The sequence below is a fragment of the Trachurus trachurus genome (assembly GCF_905171665.1).
Source record: "Trachurus trachurus genome assembly, chromosome: 14".
Lineage (NCBI taxonomy): Eukaryota > Metazoa > Chordata > Actinopteri > Carangiformes > Carangidae > Trachurus > Trachurus trachurus.
In genome coordinates, this window is record NC_139903.1 from 20,409,155 (window position 1) to 20,426,171 (window position 17,017).

Genomic DNA, 17,017 nt, shown 5'->3' on the forward strand with positions numbered 1-17,017 from the left:
TTCTGGGGCGCCAAGTGGTGCAGGAGGTTAAGCAGGCATCATGTGTTGAGGCTAAAGTCCTCACTGCAGGTGGCCCCGGTTCGAATACCGCATCGGGCGGCCCTTTCCAGCATGTCATTCCCCCTCTCTCTGCCTCCCCATTTCCTAACTGTACTATTAAATAAAGGCATGAAAAGCCAAAAAATATATACTAAAACAAAACAAAGTTAATTCTTGATCTCAGGTTATGGCTGAAGCTAGTAAGTGGTCAACACTTACTAGCTTCATCCTAACTTAGTATATTTTTGGGCTTTTTTGCCTTTATTTGATAGCACATAGTGAGATAGACAGGAAAGGGGGAGGCAGAGAGAGGGGGAATGACATGCAGGAAAGGTCTGCCCGACGCGGGATTCAAACCGGGGACGTCTGCGTTGAGGACTGTAGCCTCTACATGGGGCGGCCGCTTTAACCACTGCTCCTTCATCCATAACTTGAGGACCATGTTGGTAAAGTGCCTGTAGCAATTTTTTTTTTTTTTTTCTGTCTCAAGTTGGTCATATAGTATCTATAAATGATTTCCTGTCAAGGTAACATTTAAAGCCAATATGACCAATACCTCTTTCTACTTTTTCAGTTTAACTTTTAGTTTTAGTGTGGAAACTACAAAATTATTGTGGCAGCTTAATGTTGACTGACGCAGTGATTACTGTCTGGTGAGCATGTTGGAGCATTTAGGAGCAAATTAACCTGGTGTTTCCCTCAGGAGTTGGTGGAGACCAAAGTAGAACCAGAAGGAGAGTCAGCACTGGACTGATGCTTATCAGCAATTTAAGCCAGAACTCTTAAATTACTTGGGAAATAAACAAGCTTTTTCAAACAAGTTGCAATACCAGCTCACTCAATGATTATAAGTCAGTGTTGTTTCACAGCACCTTTCCCACTCTCCTTCAGTGACTAAAGAAGGTTAAAAAAATGTTTTCCAGGCAGCCGAGCTATCATTGACTTTCCCATGGTTACATTTTGGTGACAAAGCCTCAGATTAAGTTATGGAAAGGTGCCGAGTTTCTTTTCAGATGGAAAAAGTCCAATTTTAAAAGCACTAGCGGGAACATGTTTTACTTTTAAACTATTTGACCTGAATCACAACCTTTTTCTAACCTCACCAATATTTTTTATACGTAATGATGTGTGGGATGCATTTTCTGTGCCTCATGTCCACCACAACCAGCTCTGAATGACTCCTGTGCACTAGCCTGTAAAAATACCACACTTCCTGCTTTTGGGAAATCATTTTCAGTGAATGCAACCACATTTCCCTCAAAAGCTAAAAGCTAATTAGTAGTAGACAAATATCTTTTGTAAAAAAAAAATAAAAAAAACCCCAGACAGGATTGTGTTGTTATGCAGGAAAAGAAACTTCCCTTCCTCAATAATTTATCAGTACAATACTACAACGAGTGAATCTGACATTAAACTTATTTCTTATACATGTCTCCATTGGTGCTTGGGGCTATTGTAAAGAGAGATAGTGAAACTGATGATAAGTGAAAGTTTTCTAAGGGCATTCCTGCTTACTTTGATGGAGTTATCATATGCCATGAATTAATCAGTGATTGTCTCTGAATGGTCTTGTCAATAAACAATCACTGCTCCCTAATCTTGCTGGCCAGCTTTCTTCTTGTCTCTTAAGGCCTGAGTGCAGAGCTTGTGCAAGGAGATTGCAAATTTTATTCAGCCTCTCACTTTCAAATAACCGTAATTGCAGTGGCTGCAGATTTGTTTCTGACCAATCAATGACTTTTTCTAGATAAGCTGATTGTCCCTATGGCCGTGCACATGATACATTTGAGTATTCTCTCCTCGGGCTGAAGAGGACTTTGACTAGAATCTCTACTTTACTCTGACAAACAGATGCCACAGATGTAGAAGAGATAACAGCACTTCCTGTTATGAAAATCCCGCTCGACAGGCTCGTAATCCTCAGGTTCAACAAGCCTAACATGAAAACGTCTCACTGGTGGCGAAGGAGCAAATTAAATCTCTCTCCATGCGTGACGAGAATCACCCCCCTGAACTTCACCTTTAGTTGAAAGTGAAGCAGCTCGCTTCTCTGTCCTTCACAAAAGCACATACCCGTCCCACCATTCAGTCTGACAGCCCTTTAATGAAAGCTGGATCAAACTATCTGTACAATCCTCTGCCCACAAAAGGTTCCTCTCAGGAACATCGTGATGAAATCTCAGCCTATTTGTCTCAACATCACTCACCGAAAACAAACACCCCCGTCTGTCTGTGACACACTAAAGCTGTCATCAATATAGCCCACTGGAGTGAGCACATGTACAGCCACTCAATACGGCGTCAACTGTCATCATGCTGGAGGGAAGGAAAAAATGATGTTCACAATGCATTGATTTGGGTTAGGGGCAATGTTTTTTTTTGTGAATAGCAAATTATAGAACTGTAAGTGAAAGCAGCAGCAAAAAAAGGAGAAAAGGACATTTCCCCTTCACATTTCATACAATGAGCGGCAGCTACACTTGACATTTTGACGCCTTTACTTGACATCTGAGTCAAAAGAAGAGACCATAGGAAATATCACATCACTGGTTGTTGGCACATGGCCTTATCAGAACTCTCATTGATTCTCAGTTTTAGGTTTTTATCTCTTTACAATGGCTATATATTCATTGTGGACGCAGGAAATCACAGTACAACCTTCACATTTCCCTTTAGATCCATGCTCCAGCTTTTGTGTAGCGCCTGTATTATAGACTGAAATAACAAGAATAGCCAGGCCCTCGACAGTGGTCTGTGTTTTCCTCTTCACTCCTCTGGTAGCTGATGTGTTACACTGTGTTTTATTACTCCTCCTTAGGATATCTCTGTGGGATTAGAGGGTAACCTTTTCATCAATTATGTGTGTGCTTAGCTAATTAATGTGACTTCAGTCCAGTTTCTTAAGTTTCAAAGAAAACATGGGTCCCGATCAGTATTAAAGGAAATGTTTTCCTGTAGCCTATGATATGATGTGATGTACAGTAGCCTACATTTCCCTCCATTATTCAAATGAGCAATTTAAATCTTTCATGAATTATTCCCGTCAGCTTTGACAGAAACAAACAGCACAAAGAGTTGGATAAACACAATTCAACATAAAAGAAAAAAGGTAGTGGGCAGTGAAAACTTAATAGAGTGATTTCATGTACCAGAGGAGCCAAGGAACAAAGTAAACATGGCTCAAGAAAGTCCAGCCTTGTTTCCATTAAGTTAATGATGTACTATCTGTATCGCACAAAGTATATGTTTTAAAAGCTGTAGCTTGGGGCTTTTTCGGAGCTCAGGGGGTTTCCGTTCTTTGATCAGAGGTCTGTTTGAACTGATTAACAGGGAGAGTTCATTGGATCAAAGCACTGGAAGGCAGAGCCACGACAGCAGAAGAACAGAGACGGTGAACAGAGGTTTCAGAACAGGCCATGTTGAGCCTTATCTCTGTAAAGTCTGGAGCACTCAAGTGTTATTTTCCCCCAGCATTCATAGCAAAGGATTTTGACATTTTTTAAAAATAACTTCAATCATAGTTCAGTAGGATATGCAGCTACTAGTAGTTGCCTTCTTAGGAAGAGCAAAAGCAACACCAATTTACACTACCTTAGCTGAGCACAGGTCTGGAGCCAGGGGGAAACAGCTTAATCGCTAATGCTCAATAATGAGCTTTAATATTGTTTCTTGAAATATAAAAATGGGGAATATCATGCATTGAAACTTACAGCTTTACAGTGGGTAGAAGTTGGTGGTTGCTAGCTATTCCCCCTATAGAAGACCAGTTGTTTTCCCTGAAGCTAAGATAAAATAAGCTAAATTAAGCTAAGATAAGATAAGATAACATAGGCTATTCTACTAGAAAGCTATGTATGTCCTAACTCTCTGACCCTAATGTAGTCTACAGAAGATGTAAAAACAAATTTCCCCAAATGTTCAACTATTCCTTTAAGAAACTAAAGCACTTACCAACAAAAAAATTGTATGTATCAATAAAATTACTTTTCTACTTGAACTGCCAATTGGTGCTCACAAACGGTTGGGGAGTGATGGTTAAATATTCCAGAATGTAGGCTACAGAACATAAGTAGCTACTGTTCTCTCTTTCAATAAAATAAAAACAGAAATGCTCTAAAAAAAAGTGTAAAGTTGCTACTGTGTGAATGCCACGTTTATTACAGTTACATGCAATCATAAAGCAAGGGGGTATCCAAATTATTTGAAATTAGCTGCTGTCATGGAAAATGTTACACACTCACACACAAACTTTCCATTTTCTGGCCTACTTGACCTAAATAAAAACATAATGTTATACAACAAAAGATATTCCCTTTCGTGTGGAAATAATTGATGTAAATAGACCCAAGAGAACAGCTTTTGTGCTACAAAACATTTTCTGTTTCATGATGGAGCAGCTTTGAAAACAGAGTATTTGTCAGTCTATGTTTGTCCTGGTTAGGAGTCAATATTGGCACTTAAAAATGTGAGTCTTTTTCTTGTTTCATCCCTTGTTTAACGCTGAATTATTCAGAGCACAAAAAAAAGAAACCCAAAAAGAAAAAAAAGAAAAAAAACAAAGAGGCGTCTTATTAAATGATCGACTCTTTCAGTTGTTCTGACTGCAGCAGTGGTAATGCAAAAGCATTTTCAAGAACATTATTCATTCGGAACCCATTGACCGCAATCAATAATGCATTGGTTCATGTGGTGTTATCAGCAAGCTGCTGTTAGAATGGGACTGCTCCAGATTGAGGTTTACAGGAATAAAAAAAAGGATGAATAATTTGAACACTGACTCAAGTGTGATCTGATGAAGAGGAAAAACAAGATAAATAAAGAAAAATAAAAAGAGGAGAGTAATGAACAAATTAACAATATACCCCGGCGGGAAAACGTTGTCACCTCATTTTCTCTGTCTCAGGTAATTTTGCGTAAACAAAACCAGATGTTCAAACAGAATTGGTGCTCAGTTGTGTTCACCAGTAAATACAAAAATGATGCTGGAGTGTTTGTGTGTATGTGTGTGAAAAGGGGGGTGGTGGGGTTTTAGTTCCTTGTTTGCTGCTTAAATCCAGCACAAAAAGAAATATGAACGAGAATAATGATTGAACTTAGACAAAATATTAGAATTCACCTTATTACTGTGTTTAATTGGGTAATTAGGGACTGAATTGTCTTGAGCGTTAGTGTATTTTTGAGCTCATTACTGTTAAGTATCTGAGTCTGAGGCTGCTGCACATAGTTTGGTCCTTAAAGATGTGAGAGGGAAATGTTCAGCAGTCATTGAGCAGTATCACCTCATCTACTCAGACATCAAATGGCAGAGAAAACAAGGCTGATGTACTTTCTTGATAAAACAAATAAGAATATAATCAGAAAGAAAGCGATAGTGCTGAAAGTGAAACAGCAGAAACTAGTCCCAAAACAAAATGGAATTATTGAAGTGAAGCATTATAATATGTCACATGATTTGCGTGCCACTTTCTTTAGGAGAATTAAAGAGGAATTTGAATGCTGTCACATCTGTGCAAATAAATTGGTAGGTACATGTGGGGTATTAGAGTCTAAAGTAGAAATTTTAAGCATAATATTGCATTTGCATGACAATCTATCAGACAGTTCAACACCTTGACTTGTTCAGGCTCAGGGCCAAACAGATATAAGAGAATGTGCCACTGCTCGCAGGCAACACATCCAAATCAGTCTTTTGACTCATTTGGGAGTTTTCCATAGTGCCACTTTGTTCGGGTAAAATCTGGCCTAGGATTTAAAATTTTCTGATGTTGGTGCCTCATAGTGGCAGTATCCGAAAAACTACTGTGACACACAACAAGTGCATAAATGGATGCAAAGAAACAGCAGCTCTCACTAAAGCTGAAAGTTTTTAAAAAATATATGTAAGTACAAAGAGCAGCTTTAAGTTTAGGGAACTAATATTACTTTGGATTAGGAAATGTTTTTTTCAGGTAAAGTCTGTTCCTCCAAAACAAGAAATAGCGAGAAATGTTTTCTGCCAGTGACACAAAATAGAGTACATCACGACTCAGAAATTACTAGGGAGATGTTTTGTTGGAATGTATTACTTAATCTTCTTGAAACTGTGCACCATTTCGATACAAATAAAGACTTCAAGCAGACTTCCAAACAGCAACCCAGAATACAAGTGGTGTGAACCAATTTCACAACAATATATTTCCAGAAGAAAATCCTAAGAGGCGTGAGTGCTTTTTTTTTTATACATATATATATGAAAAAGATTTCATGCTCATGTTCAATCACTTTGATGGGAGTGAAGCATCAAAACAGGAATTCTTCCGTGACTCCGGTCTTCATAAGTTTATAGGCCTATTGTTTGGCTGTTTGGCTTTAGGTGGTCACAGAATTGACTGGGTTTTTGACAAAATGTGGCATGACACGTTGTTTCTCTGCCCATGCTTGACCCCCTACTGGACATTTCCCACACGGTGACAGGGTGGCAAAGATTACATGACATGGGTCACTAAATATAGCAAGAAAGGCTGCCACTAAGGCGCTAAGAAGTAAACAAGAGAGATGTGCTGGATCTCTTTTCCAGGTAAGGACAGTCTCTTGTCTTCTCCCTGACTGTTGTCTTTCTCCTCAGCCATCAACTTGTCCATTGGGATGCCAGTATTTAGACCAGCTTCTAACACTATCGCCGCCAAGCCTCGGAGGCTCTGCCATCCCCTGCCCAACTCCCAGCGCTTCAGCTCTTAATGAACTGAACGCATCACGTATCCTGATTTATGATCGCTAATTTTGAGTTGCTCCCCCTCGCTAGAAATAGCTCACAGGCAGGGCAAGCTGCACTCGTGTATAAACCTGTGAACAAAATGTAATTGATGTTCATCGCATCGACATGCGAGAAGCTGTTTAAAGGGTCAATTCACAGCCCCCCCACCTCGTTGTATCTGCAGGCTGAAATCTCAAAATAACACCACATTCAGTGCTCCTTCTCTCTCTACTGTTCTGTAATTTGTTTTGGGTTAATCAACCCCCTGAGTGGGAGAAGAACCAGAGAGCAGAGGGACTGCCTCTACTTGTTTACCTCTGTGCCTCAATTTACTGGTCAAATCATTTAGTCTGTGCTCCTAAAAGCAGACTAACAAATGCATTAATAGGCCTGACACCATTTAAATTACATTAACTTTGAAAATCACTAAGCATTTCCAGTTTTACTATAACCATAAAGCTGCATTTACTGAGTCCATTACTGTCCCGTCGGACACTGCAGGATGGTGACGGGGTGTTTCCACACTTTTGAGAAGCTTGGCATAATTACTGCTCTTAGACAAGGTCTCATCTCAAAGGTATGTTAATGGCGGCGGTCAGAATCGTCTACCTCATCTCTGCGCACAGACTGAATTAACAGCAGATGTAGTGAGACTTAGCAGATAACAGCTCCATTCATTTAACTAGGTGCTGTAAAGCAGAGGGTGTTTGAGTCACTGCTTTGGGCCAAAGCTGTATTTCATCTTCCCCAGCTCCTGGGGCATTTACAGCGAAGGGTGTATGCTTTTAAAAGCTGCCTTTAATCAGGGAGTGAACCGTGACTGTTACACACAGGGAAACCTTTTTGGAAACCATTTGTCCACCGCTGAGAGAAACAAATATTGTTTGCTAAGAGAGTTGCAGTGCGTTCAGAGTTGGGGCTGTTGACTCACCCTTGTTTGACTGCTTTGTTCTTGTTCACATCGATGGTGGTAATAGAGTGCTTGGCGCCGGACTGCACCTCCCAGTCCACCTTCCACTGGGCATTCTTCGACTTGGTCTGGAGCAGGTTCACCCCTTTCTTTGCTTTGACCCTGCAGGAAACAGCGAGAGGAGAAAAGAAGAATGGGACTAGTCAATTTTATTAGAGGCTATGATTTATGTGCAAGGTCAGAGGTGAACGCCCTCTGTGTGCAGCAGACCTCCTTCTTGTATTGCGTCATGGCAAAAGCAATTCCACAGATGAATCAATAACAGAGATGAATGAAGATGACAGTGCAGTGATACATGGGACCAGAATGCGAGGACTGCTTCGGGTCACAGTGTGCACCCGCTGGGCATTTATACACTTCTATTAAGCACTGACAACTGAAAGCCTCCAACTTTAGTGAAAACACCTACATTTATAGTAAGTCATGATGCATTGGGTTACACACGTTTTTACATATACCATGTCCGTTACATTACAGCCACTGCCAGACAAGTTTTTTTTAGGATGATCATTGAACGCATCTCCACCACACAACAGTCTCTGGTTTGCCTAGAAGCACATTGCGTCTAAGCAGCGACATTATCGCACGATGCGGGAGCATCACTTGTATTGCCGATGTCATCGAACGACGCTGACTGTTATTGTTGCAGTACTCGAAAAAAAAGAAAATACGACAGACGGCACAAATGTCCAATGTGCAGGGCAGCTTTAATAACACGTTATGTACTATATGCTGTGGTGAAATCCTCCTTTTTACAACCGGAAACTAATTTTATCTGCTGCCTCGGCATATCTTAGGTTTCACATTAAATTGAGTGGAATATTGTGAATCATGATTTTCTTCAATAAATATTGTCATTCATGTATGCGTAAAATGTAAAAATGTCTTATCTTACATTTAAAGCTGAAACCAATTGTTAAATAATTGATTATTCAATTGACAGAAAATAAATGATGAACTTGAGTTAATTCTTTTTTTTTTCATTATAAAAATATTGGTACAGTAGTTGCATTTTAACTTGCGTTATATCCTACTACCCCAAGAGTCTGCTGTTTGCACATTCCTATATCCAACAAAGGAGAAACCATACACGCATAGACATCCACGCATGGATGCACTTACATACATTTACAGTGTCTGTGGACCTCTCACATTTATACATACACATGCATCTGCACAAATGCCTACATGTGAAAACAGTCCACACACACAAAACAAACCTACACAGATGCTTATATCTGCAGTGTTTATGGATTTATTACAACACACACAAAAAAACAAATACAGTCCATTACGCTATGTACTGTGCTGTATGTGCATATCTTACTGTTGGATCTCTCTTGAAAAACAAGAGGTAAATACATGAATAAATAGCTACTGAACAAGTACAGTAGAAAAGAAGACTGAGAATTATTGAATATACTGGTTGTTCCACTTGCAGCACCTTTCCCTTCAAGAATGGTCAGGCTGTGATTCATATCTTTTTCCATCTGAATGTTTACCATTAGAGACCGTTTACTGTAGCTACAGCAACCTGGGGACTTAGACTTGAACCTGCAACATAACGAGTTAAAGTTTGCAGTTGCTCCCAGACAATCAATACTGAAAAGATGCTAAAGGTGACAGTGAAGGTTAGTGGGGACGACTGTCTGGTGAGAAATGGAAGTTTCTGGTCCATCACTGATAAAAAACTAAAGTAAAAAAACAACAACAACAAAACGTCTGAGTCTGTGCAATCTGCTCTACTTATAATTTGATGACAATACTGACGCAACCACAAGGCAGTCCAAATCAGTAACGAATGATTTGAAATTTGAAATCAGCTGGATAACAAACGGGCTCTGGCAGCTGTCCTCTGTGACTTTACCTAGACATGCTATTAAAGAGTCCACTGGCAAGAATACAAAACAGTATAAGGAGAGAAAAAAAATAAAGACACTTTTTCTTATCGCTGTTATTGTGACTCTGGTTATTTGACCACAGAGCCACGCCCGACTCCTCCACTGATGCACGATGGAGACAAATGGCTCATCCATAGACATGCAGAGCCAATGGAGATTATTGATCTGATGGTCTCATTTTCGCGAAATACTAGACAGAGATGAATTATTAACATATTTGGCTTTTGTTTGTCGGCGTATAGAGCCTTCCAGACAAAACCAGATCGGGGGGTCTTACTGTAGGTCTGTGATGCCTCCAAACTGTGTTTAGGAAAATATTTAAAATGTATGAACCTCTAGATGATAATGATAGTAGTTTGTCCCATTGGTTATGAAAGTGTTTGAGCCAATTGCAGCTCTCCAGCAGACAAAACTCCAGGGACTTTAATGATTTTGCCTTGTTTACAGGAAGACATTGTTGTTTTTCTCTCCCCGCCACGACATCACTGCGTTTCCACTCTGACTAACAACACCTCTTTCCTGACAAGTTCATTGAAAGCATTACTGAAATCATATTTTTCCTTTCAAGTGTCTCATTTACATTTGCCTGAGGCCCCTGCGGCGTCTTCCAGATCGTTCCATTTATTCCTGTGACAGATAAAAGTTCTGAAGTCCCGCTGAGGTGTTTCCATTTGCTACACTAACCTGCGCTCAGTGCATTGACCACTCATCCATGATTTGTGAAAGCAATTGACTTTCAGCTGAGGGTTTGAGCCAGAATAGGCTCCCGGCTCCAAAAGGATCTGCGTTTTATTGTTATCACCTCCATTCTTTTGGTTTGCTGCTGATAGTGGAGGAAACTATGTGAGCTTATCAAGACCATTAACTTATCATTAACTGCAAAGTCTCCGTGTTTCAGATTAGGTCACGTACTTTTCTCGTTTTATAAGTTGATTCTGTTTGCCCAGTCATGTGAATGCAGATTTAACAATGAAGCTGAACAATGAAACACGTCACTGTCATTTTCTTCAACAATTATGAATATAAATGACTCAATGACTGGTTTCTGATCTGCTGCCTCTGTGGTTAACTTTACATTTAGCTTTCAGCACTAAAAGACCCAGTTAATGTCTGAAGAAAAGAGGATGGTAGTTAAAGGAGAGCAGCTTCGCCTGCAGCAGCGGCTGTTTGAACAAATGACCAGCGCTGTCATTTCTCTATAAGGACGATCCTAGTTGTTTGCATTGCTGACATTTTGATCACCCGTGGCCAATCAAATCCGCTGTGTGCAGTGAGACAGACACAACATTAATTAGACATTACTGTATGTGGACAAAGGCAGAGCTTACAGAAGATTATAGTATGACATTTTCATACACTGTGGCTACAGTATAGTGTCCACTTGTCTGCACCTCCCACTTCCACAAATAGGGCTGAGGACACTGACATCATGTCCTTGCAATTGTGCATGGGCAGTTGGGCACTGAGGGGTTTTGACAACTCCAGGAGGAGTTTGATTCAGACAGTGACTTTAAAGATATTTTTCATTTCAAGTCAATATTCTTAGATTTGGTTGAGAACAAAGAATAAATAAAAGATTACTCATAAAATCTCTGAGACTGTTTAAGATTCTGGAGAGATACAGACTTAATGGGAAATATTTTGAGTATGAGAGTTTTATCTCATTCAAACAAACTCTATTTAAATAACACCTTTCATACAAGTTAAAATGAAATTCAAAGTGCTCTATAAGCAATGGCAGAAAAAAACTAAAGATGGACATCGACAGCAATAATACATGAATAGGTGAAATAATAAAGAGAATAAATAAAATGTTTAATGACAAAAGCATTAAAATAATCAAATAAATGTGAGTAGTTTAAATGGAAAAAATAAGGCAATGGATGATTAAAAATATGAGTAGTAAGAACAAAAACTTAAAAGATCAAGGATATAAAGCAATCAAAATAACTAAAATCATAAGAGTGGAGAAAACCACATAAAAGCCAGATTGAAAAGATGTTAATTAAAGCAGAAGTGAGTGGTCCGGTCGTTTTCGCTAATGCTGCGTTCCAGGCAGGCTTTTGAAATCGTAAATTACAGCTTCAAGTCACAACTTACGACTTTGTAGCATTTCAGGCAACCCACTCGTGTTTTTCCGACCTGTTTTACCGGTGAAAGTCACTATAACGGCCACTCGTAACTTCCGACCGGTGAACTCGTACCAGATCGAACTGGTACCACTTCACGGTCGGAAAAATACGAGTTTCCTTGAACGCACCATAACAGTCCTCGTCGCTACGTCACCACATTCACGGCGTTCCTTGGCTGCACACACAGCCCTGCATGCCGTTCTCTCTCCTCATTGGATAAAAACTGTAGGATACGATAAATGTTTTCTCTTCGGCTCAGAGCAGAGCAGAGGGACTGAGAGACCCGTGTTTCAGTCCAAACACTCTATGTAAGTGATTGCTGTCGGAAGATATAACTATTTAAGACTTATATTAACACAAATATATCACTCACTTCTGCTTTAAGTACCAATAATTCTAAACCTTTGGATTGTTGAGTGCAACAAAATAATTTTGATCTTCCAGAGCTCCAGAAGCTTTCAGCTGCATCACATGGACTTCATCGGTGAATGGAGCTTCCTCAGCTCGGTAAACCAGTACAGAGCCACAGGGTCCAGTCACTGATGAAGACTTTGCAATGAGGCAGAAAGCTCAAATAAGTGAAGCTTGAGTTGAGGTGATTTTGTTCACTTCGCAAAAAATATATTTTTACAGAAGAATAAATACAGAGGTGTGAAAAATAAATAGACATTTATTAATTTTAATTGTTGGCAAGTCAATGTAATATTGTAAACTCTTGACCTTCTAGCTGTTTGAATTGGTGCTATATAAATAAAACTGAACTGAGGTGAAGTATAATTACTGAAAACAGCTTTTCCCTTCACAGTACCATATGTGGTACGAATCCTCCTGTCAAAACTGTTTTTTTTTAACGTTTCCGCTTTGTTTGAAATAAACTCACAGGTTGCAGCTTTTAAAACATTGTTTCTTGTTATTGCAGCTCTTATTTTCTTCTTTCATCAAATCCTCCAAAACACAGTAATTATCTGATACATCGGCGTCAAGGGGAGATGAAACAGAAATATGTAACGTTTAAGAAATCATCCTGATCGAGTGCGTTTCCTTTGATGTGAGTTGAAAAGGGGAAACGTAATACCCCCAGATTCGCAGTAAATGAGGTGACCCAGTTGCGACTTCACTACTGTAGCCTGTAAAAATACTGATCATAAGAGCTGATAATCACACATTATTGTAGGGCATAGCACTTTCCAGTGCATTTCCTGATAAGGACACAACCCTGGTGAGTAATACTTGTATTTATATTCATTACCTACGCTCGCCAGCAGCTTATAAAAGCCACTACATATTCATCATCATCTTTTGAGAGAGCGTGCATATTGTACAGAAGCCATGTGTTTAATCAGACAGCCCTTTTTCCACAGACTTTGGTTCATTTTTGTGCCACAAATGAGAGGGGATGAAGCATTACCCATGGGAGCGCCACATGAATCGGGCTCCCCATTGAACAGTGTTAATGCTGATTAATGAAAGAGCATCGCAAATGGAAAAACTGTACAGCAGTAAGCAGCAATAATACACACCCTCCAATTCTGAGAAGCTCTGTGAACCCTGCTGCTGCTGCACAGAGAGGGAGAGAGTGGAGAGGCAGTGTGAGCCACTTCAGCCAAGACAGAGCTATTACTTACTCAGTCTACACAGATGCCTTCTGCCATGGCAACACCTATTAGACTGTGAGTTGGCTGATGGACTACTAAACAGGAGAGCTTTTGGTCAACACATTCCAGCCCAGATTTCTGAGCTGCTTCTCTGTGAGCTTATCAAATTTCATCTTCAAGTTCTAAAATGAGAAACGTATGAAATGACAACAACATAGAGATCAAATACAACAAAATTATGTCTAATTTTTTTTAACCTGCTTCCAACACCTACATTTTGGCCAGTGCAGCTTGGAAGAAAACCCCCTGGACACACCCCATCTGTCCCATTTGCTATGGGCATAAAGCTGCTGTTCTGGGTTCATTCTTCATTATTTTGTGTGACCTTTGTTCCAATTACGGCTTTCTTGTCTCTTCCTTGCAGCCTGCCTAGTGTCTCCATGGTGAGCTTGTACTCTGTAGAGTTTGGATCGCTCTCCACTGGGCACCGAGGGGCCCGCGTCCTCATGACCCATTTATGACACTTGCTGCCAGAAATCATGTCAGCTGTCATGCCAAGCACTGTAATTCCATCTAACTGGCTGCTGTTAATAAATAAAATATGCAAACCAGGATTAAATCACATCAAAGCTCCCAAGTCTTTAATTTTTCCTAAATGGCCCTTTGAAAGAATATTTATTGAACAGATTTGAGAAGAAACGTCCCCACAGGCAGAGCAGTCACCAAACTGGAATTTTTCCACAGCATAATGAAACTGGCTTTAAAAAGGCATTTTAAGAGTGTAATGACATCAAATATTGCCAATGAAATGAACCTTCAACAGTCCACACTGCATTTGTGTACCGTGTGTACAGTAGGAGGAATCTGAATGTTCAAGGCGAGTTTTGACAAGGTCAGCACACAACAGAGGGAAATGGTAGTCAGGCCACATTAGTCAGGATGTGCCAATTCAAGGATTAAATATGATAAAATAGCTACTTCTGTAAAACGCTGAAGTGAATGTCTGATGAGAAAAGACAGGAGTGAACCTGACACATGGTGATGTATGTCATTGAGAGTTGACATGTTCAAAGACAGCGTTGCCGCTTATACACAGAAAACACTACTGTAGGCCTACAATGTATGTGCTGTGCTGCACGCACACACAAGCAATTGTGGCATATAAAATAATGATGTCATAGGACTGATATATAGAATTTGCAAAGATGACCACATTTCAGGGCGTTGGGTGTTACATTATTACTCATTTGCCTCTAGAGAAACCAAACTATATGACCGAGTTTATTGTTGAGTTGAGATATTTAGTAACTTTACTACCTCAAACAGACTCTAATGTTTTAAAATGTGAGAATATGGATGACTGTAAAATGGGCAGTTAGAGCCCAAAAGGCTGCAGAGACTGTGCAGGTTATGTTCCAGGTGTGTTGTATTGAGCAGTAGTTTGAGAACTCCATTCATCCATGCGTTTTCAGTCGCTTAATCCGGGGTCGGGTCGCCGTGGCAGCAGGTCAAGCAAGGTAGTCCAGATGTCCCTCTCCCCAATTAGGCATTCTCAGGCATGATATAGATAAATAACCTCCGCAGAGTGTTCCAGAACTTTCCCAAGATCTCCTACGGGTTGAATGAGCATGGAAGACGTCCACTGGGAAGCATCCTAATCAGATGGACACACAATCTGTGGAGCCACCTTTGCCTGGACACTAACCTTCTAAGTGTACATTTCCATAGTCATCTAAACATGCTCTGCTGCATGGTCTTTAATCTAACTAGCTCTTCTTAAAGATGTCAATAAGCACTTGCAATTTTCCTCAGCGCCATAATGATTTCCTTGAGATAGATGGCAACTCTTGAGTGACTAACATGGCTTCACCCTCGGATCACAGGCAGCAATCTTATCAATCATCTCAAGCACTTTGATATCTATGGTGTTTATCTTCACTAGTAAACAGCTTTGAGGTTTTTCTCGACAGCAGCACAGGGGTGTGCAGCTGGAAAGCCAGAAGGGGAGGCGAGCCTGCCAGGGACAGACTTTTTAATGGGAGGCTCTGAAAATCAGGATATGAGAAGCAGGGGAAATATGACAGAGCAGATTACAAATTTGAAACTGCAGCTGCTGGTTTGCACATGCTGAGCTGATTTATTTCTTGTAGATGAAAATGAGAATTGCACTGCAGCGATAAATGCAGCTTCTTAAAAGCATTCTATGGTTAACAACGATCCCAGTTGTTAACACCCCAAAAGTTACTTTAGATAACGAGCAGACTAAGTCTTGACAATAACGGCTTGATTTTCGGAAACATCAGCAGTGCTTTGTTCCAGCTTACAGTGCTCTGTAATTAATACAAACAATAAAGTCACATTCTACCAGAAGAGATGAGTAAGCCAAATAAGTATAGCAGAGATCCAACAAAAACATCTAATGCTGAAGTAAGATATTATCCTGCTAAACACTGCAATTACAAAACTGCTTTGTCATGTTCTTGTCTGGAGATTGTTGCTTTTTACTCTTAAAGTTAGAATAGCCTATTTATATGATGCCAGTGTCTCTTAGGCAGCTTCTATATAAATGCCAGTGTAATAGGTTATAAAGGAAATTAAAGGATGTATTCAACAGTTTTTTAGTAAAAAAAAAATCTTGAAAAACATACATATTTTATACGTATATAGTTTGACAAAAGGTTTTTGTTGGGGACCATTTTCAGCTGTGGATTAATAAACATGCTCTATTGTGTGATGGGGTACAGTAAGTGTAACTGACCACTGTCCATCATAATAAAAGGGCAAGTCAGCCTCTGTGACAATGTGTGTCTTTTACTGTATTCAATGAAGCATTCGGGCACAGAGAAAACAGCACTGACTGCTCAGTTCTGGAGTCAGTTTATTAAAGGTTTGAGTGTTTTTGTTGGGATTTTCTAAAACGACAGAGTGTGCCAGCATCATCGTTTTAAAAGCAGATTTTTTGAAAATCACAAAAATCTCAGCATCTGCTGGAGTCATGTTTGAATCACTGCCATTGTTGTACAAAGCTATCAAACCCAGTTGATACAGTATAATCATGGCAAGGTGGTAAAAGTCTTACTACCGCCCTGTCCCTTTAAATAAGCACTTAACAGCTGATGATATGGCCTGTGGTTTGCTCCAAATGAAAATCTTCACAAGACCTTAGGGAGCACAGAGGCAGAAAATTAAGTATATTCTGATGCTACATGCCAGAACACGAGCATTATCTCTCTGTTTCTTCACACATCTCATTCAAGGACTGAGGGGATTTATGTGACTGAGAGGGCACTTTTTGATGTCTCCGTGGTGACAGCAGCCCAGACCGCATCCGTGTATTTGCGGGCCGTCCATCCGTCTGTTTGTCTCGCTCCTGTGGATGCAATATCAGCAACACCTTGAGGAACCTTCCTCATATTTGGTGCAAATGTTCACTTGGACTCAGGGATGAAATTATTAGAATCTGGCAGACAAAGGTTAAAGCTCAAGGCCAAAGCAGTTTTTGGTGTTATGAATGCAAGATCTCAGGAAGACCCTTAGGAAAATTTTGCAAAAACATTCACTTAGATTCAAAGAGCAGATTTTGGTGTTGAAACTCAAAGGTCAAGATCACTGATTTCACAAAACATATCATGTTTGGCCATAATTTG

At 40.0% G+C, this 17,017-nt stretch overlaps 1 protein-coding gene across 4 annotated transcripts in view; it reads right to left on the minus strand.

The window, feature by feature from the left end:
• Window positions 1-17,017, minus strand: part of tmem132e (transmembrane protein 132E) — a 390,488-nt gene that overhangs the window by 51,272 nt on the left and 322,199 nt on the right. For all 4 annotated transcript variants that reach the window (XM_083986689.1, XM_083986691.1, XM_083986690.1 and 1 more), the window contains one exon: window positions 7,704-7,844. In XM_083986689.1, coding sequence (XP_083842815.1) covers window positions 7,704-7,844 — 141 coding nt within the window. The remainder of the gene's footprint in view (window positions 1-7,703; window positions 7,845-17,017) is intronic.